Below are 8,750 nucleotides of genomic sequence, written 5' to 3' on the forward strand. Positions count from 1 at the left end.
GTACAATAATTGATTGATTAATTGGGTAATTAAAATCAATAAACACTAATCGTAAATATTTTCTTAATCAATTGGCTAATAGCATACCTCAACCACCAGTGTTTCATTTGAAGCTGTAATTTTTTGAAAATTAATTAAATGTCATTTATTGAAAAAAGGAAATAAATAATTGATTAATTGACTAATCAATAAATAACTAATCGAATAATTGATTAATCAATAAATCAAAAATATCCTTTATAGCCACATCACTTGGTCACTGTCGTGTCCGAATATCAGCTTCCTAGTACAAAAGGTGCCTGAGATATTGGCCAGAAGAGAAAGGAAATAAATGAGTACTTAATTAATCAATTAATTTATTTATTTATTAATTCATCCAAAAACAAAAAATCAAGTTATTGCCAAAGTACTCGCTCATTATTTTGCCGAAATTTCAGCTTTATTGCTCAAAGGATGGTTGAGATATCGCCCCAATAAACCCCCCTTCGGTGCCCTGCGTTGACGTCATGCAGCGCCTGGAGATGGCATAGGAAAGGAACGGTGTACATCAAACAAGAATGAATGAAGAGAAATTCAACACAGGCATAGTATAGGCCATTAAGCCCAGCAAATCCTGCACAATGGTTGCTTTTCCACGCTTTGTCCTTTTTAAATATGCTGGGAAGTCATCACATACCATTTTAAAGTCTTTTTTTGTATGCAGTACATAGTGAAGGCTCATGGAATAGATAGAACACAGAACGGATCAGGACACAACGTTAAAAAAAAAAAAGGTCACCAAGGTATATTAGGTCATTGAACTGGTTCTCCAAAAATGAGTTTTGTTTTGAAATCCGTTTTGACATGTTTCTACTGTATAGCAACAATTTCATCACATTATAATCAAATTGGACATTTAAAAAAGCTTTTATTATTGCCATCTATAATAATAAAAGACTGTGTTTGTCCATCCATTATCCCATTCGTCTCCTCCATAAACCCCCAAACCACGAAACCTAGAGGCCCCAAACTTTGCATGCATAGCTCTCGACCTCCAAGGGATTGCAAGAATGAAAACTGTGTGTTTGGACATGTTTAAACTTTGTTCTCCATGCTCCTCTCTCCTCCAACCCCCCCCCCCCCCACCTCCTCTCTGTCTGCCCCTCCTCAGTTTCCCCCCTCGTAAGTCTTCCCCACCCCTCTCTTCACATTCCCATCATGAAGCGACTCTGCATTACATGGCAACGCAAGGCACCTTTTCTAGTATTGTACACCGCTCCTTTCCTATTCTACCTCCAGGTGCTGCATGACGTCATTGCCGGGCACAGAAGGGGGCCCGGCAATGAAGCGCTCTGAAAGGGAGTACAGTACTCAGTTTTCACTCTGGTTTCTTGTTTTCTTGTTTGTCCGGGCGATATCTCAGCAATCCTCTGAGCTAGGAAGCTGAAATTTCAGCACAATAGTGAGCAAGTACTTTGTCAAAAACGGTATTTTTTGTTTTTTAAATTAATCAGTTAATTGATTAATTATTTAATTATTATTGATTAATTAAGTACTTATTTATTTTCTTTCTCATCTGGGCAATATCTCAGGCAACTTTGGAGATAGGAAGCTGATATTTGGACATGATGGTGACCAAGTGATTTGACTGTAAAGGGTATTTTTGATTAATTGATTAATGAAATAATTGATTAATTATTTATTGATTAATCCATTTTTTTTCCAGATTAATGCCTTATTTAATTAATTTCCAAAAAGTTACAGCTTCGGGTGAAGCACTGCTGGTTTAGGTATGCTATTGGCCAATTGATTAAGAAAATATTTTACAATAATTGTTTATTGATTTTAATTATGCAATTAATCAATCAATTATTGTACACCTCTCCCTCCCAATACCATCTTTATGTGCTGCATGGCGGTATTGCTGGGCGCTCCGGCAATGCCGCGCATGAGGATGTTATTTATTTATTTGGCATGGGGGCGGTGTACTTTGAATGTATCTGTGCTTGTCTCAATTTTTCAATATGTCAAATGGAAACTGGCAGTTTATTTGTATGTATGTCTCGTATTTGTGTGTAAAAGTTCATCAAAGTTTGGGAAAAGTCAAGGTGAAGGCCATCTGAAACAGGCAAAACAACTATTACGTCGCAGTTAAAGAAATGTATCAGCCAAATGTATTTTGCATAACAATCAATCATGTAAGCATTTGATAGGTTAAATTTTTTCGAAATTGCCAAACTGCTGTTTCCATGGCAACTGTTTATTTGGATTTCGCAAGTATTGTGCCATGCTCAACATATTTCTTATTATGAATTATTGGTTGGAGATTTTAATTTAAATTACCTTTGTAATTATTTGTTTGGATTGTAATCGGTGCTTAATTACATAATCAAAACGTTCATGTTGATTATAAAATTCTTGTAAATCTGAGAGTAGTAATTAAACAATTTAGTTACATTTTGTAAATGTTCTCCCTTTATTCCTCATTCCGTTAGTAAACGTATGAGTAGTTTTTTTCGTATGAAAAAGTCGTCACTCATTGAAGAGCAGTGCAGACTATGGTCCAGCACGAGGAGCCTCACCTGTCTGCACAACACATCTCAAGGGACAACTATTGGAGATGCCTCTTCGTTGTGGGGATGGTACACTATCCTGGATGTGGGGGATCTCTGGGTCGCCCCTGTGAGATTGATCGGCTGTCTCCGTGCCGTGGGTTTGTTCGAGAGAACTGCAACAACAACAACAACAACACCTCTCAAGGACAACTATCAGGGACGCCTCTTCATGGTGGTTGTACCCCCCAACGCAAGTTGGGGGTCAAATCTTCCCCGCTGCCCGGATTCGTCAGGGCAGCGCTGTTACGGTCCGAGTGTTGATCGGTCCGCATGGGACCGGCCCTTTCCCTCTTCCCTCTCTTTTTCTCTCCCTCTCCCTCTCCCTCTACCTAACTCTGGCGTGGCCCTAAAGGGCACATGGCGGGAAGGCCATGGCGGCACACCATGCATGGCGGCACACCATCCTCGATGTGGGAGATCTCTGGGTCAGTGGGTCATTCTTGGGTGATCAATCGGTTGTTTCCGTGCTGCGGGCTTGTTTGAGAGAGAGTTCTGAGAGCCTCTTTCTGGAGCTTTAAAACAACAACAACACATCTCAAGGGAACTGGGTGTGAACCTACAATATATTGAGAAATAGGCGCAGATATTGAGCAATCACAAACACAACCACACAAGCAGACAAGCAGAGATTGTTTTAACCTTCACTTTCACTTGTTCGGAAACTGGGACAGACACGAAGATAAAATTATCCAAAGACAATAAGCAGTGAGACCGACCGGAAGGAAAAACATGGAAAATGTCTTTTTCACAAGACAATCCAAAGTGAAGTTCCCATTATGGAATTCAACAAAAAATATAAACTGAAAGGAAATGTAACATGCTCCATGATAGTCGCGTTCCTGGCAATTAAAATCTCTCTGAGGAACGGATAGCCGAACAAACTGTTACTCCGAGGTGTTCGTCAAATATACTGAGAACAAGAAAAGCACGACGGTACAACTAAATTCCTATGGGATCCTCCACACCAGACTTAAACACAGACAAAGGGGAATGTAAAAATAACTGGAAAATAATGGTGTAATTTAATTGTGAGGACTTGATTCGGATCGGTATCTCGTCAGTGATGTCAGGCCCCGAGCGCGCAGGCCCTATGCCGCTTCTGCCTTGGCGGGAAGAAGGCCTCGATGCACCCTTGTTCACTACGCCTCGATGAAGGCCTCCCGCGCGAGGCGAACAAGCAGGCGTGCAGCCCGCTCCCCAGCAGTGCCCGTCCTCACGAATTCGGTACGGAAACCGCGGCTCTTCGTTCTTGACGCTCTGCCTCTTTACGACCACCAGCAAGGTCTCGGAACACGGCCGCTGCGATGAAGAGAGAAATGTCAGCGCACAGCCGTCTCCCACCAAAGCCCGGAACCAAGCAGGACAAAAGTCCATCAGCTCATTCTTTTCTCGGACAACCTCTCACGTCATCGGTGCTTCTTCCCCAATCCCCGCAGGCCAACACCACAGGCTCAGCTCTCCGCTGCTCAACACGCAGTCCGCCTTCGTGACGCAGTCCGCCTTTGTGACAGTCCGCCTGTCAATCAAAACCCTGACCAATGGTGTCTCCTCGAGGTGTGGCTTTCGGCCTGCCTGACCCTGTGGTGATGTAGCTGGTTGCCATGCCATCAGCAGTGCTCAGAACTGGCTTCCTGTTTGTTTTTATTGTTATTTAAAGCAGTTAATGGGCAATTCCTGCTATACGTGTCTAATGCCGTGCCATCAGGGACGAGGGATGTAAATTACAGAGGTTTGACAAACAAGGTAGTAGTTAACATAATCCCTACAACTAGTTAACACAAGGGCCATCTTCGTATGGCCACAATTGTTCACTCTTGGGTGACAAATGGCTAAATAAAATCACTACTTATTACATGGTGGAATTGGAAATCTCCCGCGGTCTTTCCGTCTTCTGCCGACTCCTCTCCGGCCTTGCCCCCCCCCCCCCAGCTCTCTCTGGGCTCTGTCCCCCAAATATCCTACAGGTCGCACAAGATCTGCCTACAACCCTCTTATGGTTAAACTGCCAAAATCAAGACTCTGCTCACCCGCTATCGCATTCCTCTTTTCTCCCGCCTCTGGAACAAACTCCCTCACTCTCTTCAATCCCACTCCTCCCTCCAAGTCTTTAAAACAGCTGTTCACCACCATCTCTTATCTTCCCTCATCCAAAACCTTGATCTTTTCTACCCCCACTAATTTCACCCCAAATCCACTTTTTGAAATACCAACTTCTGTCCTGGAAGTCCTTGGTGTCCTTGTTTTATACTTCTCCCACCCCTCCCCACGCCTCCTCCCCCCAAGCCCTCTCCCTCCCACACATCTCTCGATGTCCCTGCTCTCAAATGTTGTGTTTGTGTGCTTCCTCTTCTCTCCCCATCTTGTCTACCGCTCCCTCCTTTTATATATTTTGTTTGTCTGTTTGATTTGTTTGTGAAATAAATGTTAGCTCTTTCACGAGCCTCGATTCTGTATAAAAAAAAAAGAAGAAAAAAAATGGTGGTGGTTCTTCTATTCCACGACATTTGGAGCATGCTAATTTATACATTCTACCTGTACTACAGTAATAACTACCCCACAAACATAACAATACTTTACCCGATACATCAATGCAGCTCTTCCACCAGATTTGGTTTTTGATAAACAAACATTCAGGTTTTCCCACAAAATCACCTCGTGGTTCCTAAAGATATCATGGAATATTTCACCTTCACAACTTGCATAGAGATGAGACAGCCGGCTTTCCAGTCTTTGTTATTTTGGGATCTTCATGGCGAGAAACAGATAAAATGTTGATGTTCCTATCACCCCTTCCCAAGATGTGAACCAAATTGTTAGGTTTGTCAATTTTTTTTAACTAAAGCGGTTGAAGCAGAAGAGAAAATAATCTGGGTTTGTTTGATAATTAAAGTGAATTGTTAAAAAGAAAAGTTTTGAAGAGATAAACGTGTTTGCATTTCTGCCCTTTTGTCTAACAAAGGCTGCGGATCTATGTGTCTGTAGATGGTCGACTCCCAAGTCTGGACGCAAACTCTGCGCATCCATTGATCCTCATCTCCGAGGACCTCAGGACGGCGACCTTAACCAGGATCGTACAACAATACCCGGAACATCCTGATCGGTTTGATTTCTGGATTCAAGTTCTCTCCTCTGAGAGTTTCTCATCGGGCCGTCACTACTGGGAGGTCGACCTGAGTTCATGTTGTCGGTGCAGTGTCGGAGTCGCTTTAAACTCCATGGGGCGTAAAGGGGAAGAGTCAAGGGAGTCTCATCGTGGGATGACAATGGATTGGGATTTAATGGAGGGAATGGACGTTAGCTGGAATTCCACACAACTTGGAGCTTCGAGCATGTATCAGGAAGAGAAAGGGAAAAATTGTAGTTTGGGAGAGAATCCCGAGTCGTGGTGTGTCGAGAAAAATAATCACCGATACTCAGCATGGCACAACAACCAATGTACCGCTCTGTCCGTGCAGGTCACTCCCAAACGGTTAGGGTTCTTCTTGGATTGCGAAGAGGGAGAGATGAGTTGTTTCGGGGACTTGCGGGTCCTGCATGTGTTCAAGGGGAACTTCAAGGAACCTGTTAAACCCGCTATCGCGTTCTTCTTGGATTCCGGTGTGGATTCCGGTGTGGATTCCGGTGTGGATTCCGGTGTGGATTCCGGTGTGGATTCCGGTATGGTGAATTATTATTCCAGTTTGTTTATGTGTTTCGATCTTGAGGAGCATGGCAGACCAACATCCGCTAGGAAATATGGTCATGATAATGGTGCTGGTTCCGTGCAGTTCTGCTCCTTGTGATGCAGATTATGATTTATGGTAATTGTGATGGTGATTGTTATGGTGATTATGATTTATGGTGATTGTGATGGTGATTGTTATGGTGATGGTGATTGCGATGGTGATGGTGATTGCGATGGAGTTTATGATTTATGGTGATTGTGATGGTGATTGTTATGGTGATTGTGATGGAGATTATGATTTATGGTGATTGTGATGGTGATTGTTATGGTGATTGTGATGGAGATTATGATTTATGGTGATTGTGATGGTGATTGTTATGGTGATGGTGATTGCGATGGAGATTATGATTTATGGTGATTGCGATGGAGATTATGATTTATGGTGATTGCAATGGAGATTATGATTTATGGTGATTGCGATGGAGATTATGATTTGTGGTGATTGCGATGGAGATTATGATTTATGGTGATTGCGATGGAGATGATGATTTATGGTGATTGCGATTATGATTTATGGTGATTGCGATGGAGATTATGATTTATGGTGATTGCGATGGAGATTATGATTTATGGTGATTGCAATGGAGATTATGATTTATGGTGATTGCGATGGAGATTATGATTTATGGTGATTGCGATGGAGATTATGATTTATGGTGATTGCGATGGAGATGATGATTTATGGTGATTGCGATTATGATTTATGGTGATTGCGATGGAGATTATGATTTATGGTGATTGCGATGGAGATTATGATTTATGGTGATTGCGATGGAGATTATGATTTATGGTGATTGCGATGGAGATTATGATTTATGGTGATTGCGATGGAGATTATGATTTATGGTGATTGCGATGGAGATGATGATTTATGGTGATTGCGATGGAGATTATGATTTATGGTGATTGCGATGGAGATTATGATTTATGGTGATTGCGATGGAGATTATGATTTATGGTGATTGCGATGGAGATTATGATTTATGGTGATTGCGATGGAGATTATGATTTATGGTGATTGCGATGGAGATTATGATTTATGGTGATTGCGATGGAGATTATGATTTATGGTGATTGCGATGGAGATTATGATTTATGGTGATTGCGATGGAGATGATGATTTATGGTGATTGCGATGGAGATTATGATTTATGGTGATTGCGATGGAGATGATGATTTATGGTGATTATGATTTATGGTGATTGTGGTGGTGATGGTGATTGAGATTATGATTTATGGTGATTGCGATGGAGATTATGATTTATGGTGATGGTGATTGTGTGGAGATTATGATTTATGGTGATTGTGATCAAGATTATGATTTATGGTGATTATGATTTATGGTGATTGTGGTGGTGATGGTGATTGAGATTATGATTTATGGTGATTATGATTTATGGTGATTGTGGTGGTGATGGTGATTGAGACTATGATTTATGGTGATTATGATTTATGGTGATTGTGATTGTGGTGGTGATGGTGATTGAGACTATGATTTATGGTGATTATGATTTATGGTGATTGTGGTGGTGATGGTGATTGAGATTATGATTTATGGTGATTATGATTTATGGTGATTGTGGTGGTGATGGTGATTGAGATTATGATTTATGGTGATTGTCATGGTGATTACGATTTATGGTGACTGTGGTTATGATATATGCATTTGGTGATTACGATTTATAAATTTCTTCATTATTATCCTCTTCTTCTTCGTCTCCTTTTTATGCAGCGCATAGCTGCGAGTAGCATCATTAGCCGAGGGTAGAACTGTACAAATGATGCAGTGCCCCTCTATGTTCGGGCGTTAATTTGTCATTTGCTCCAGCGTCTCGGCGATAGCTCGCCTACTCTTCGTGAAGGACACCGTGGGATCTTTAACGTCCACCAACTGACATTAGCAGACGTGACGCCCAGTTTAACGTCCATCCGAAGGACGGCACACACACTGATGTCTCACCCTGCCTGTGAAACACCAGAATGACAGTTTGTAGCTGGGTCAAGAAACGAACCCAGACTAGACAGCTTAGACAATCGGGTTCATACCTCTAGTCTAGGCCATTCTGCCAACTCAATTTCGTGATTATAATGATTATGATTTATCGATTTTGTGATTATGATTTATCGATTTGGTGATCATGATTTATCGATTTGGTGATCATGATTTATCGATTTTGTGATTATGATTTATCGATTTGGTGATCATGATTTATCGATTTTGTGATTATGATTTATCGATTTGGCGATCATGATTTATCGATTTTGTGATTATGATTTATCGATTTGGCGATCATGATTTATGGATTTTGCGATTATGATTTATCGATTTGGCGATCATGATTTATCGATTTTGTGATTATGATTTATCGATTTTGTGATTATGATTTATCGATTTTGTGATTATGATTTATCGATTTGGTGATCATGATTTA

The 8,750-nt window shown here is 41.3% G+C and overlaps 1 protein-coding gene across 2 annotated transcripts in view; it reads left to right on the forward strand.

The window, feature by feature from the left end:
- The window catches only part of LOC144889583 (E3 ubiquitin/ISG15 ligase TRIM25-like), an 86,055-nt gene extending 78,036 nt beyond the window's left edge, over nucleotides 1–8,019 (forward strand). For both annotated transcript variants that reach the window (XM_078770370.1, XM_078770371.1), the window contains exon 8: nucleotides 5,577–8,019. In XM_078770370.1, the coding sequence (XP_078626496.1) occupies nucleotides 5,577–6,376 (800 nt within the window). In that variant the 3' untranslated portion in view covers nucleotides 6,377–8,019. The remainder of the gene's footprint in view (nucleotides 1–5,576) is intronic.
- The last annotated feature ends 731 nt before the right edge of the window (nucleotides 8,020–8,750 follow it).

The sequence above is a fragment of the Myxine glutinosa genome, chromosome 1, assembly GCF_964187855.1.
Source record: "Myxine glutinosa chromosome 1, kmMyxGlut1.1, whole genome shotgun sequence".
Classification (NCBI taxonomy): Eukaryota; Metazoa; Chordata; class Myxini; order Myxiniformes; family Myxinidae; genus Myxine; species Myxine glutinosa.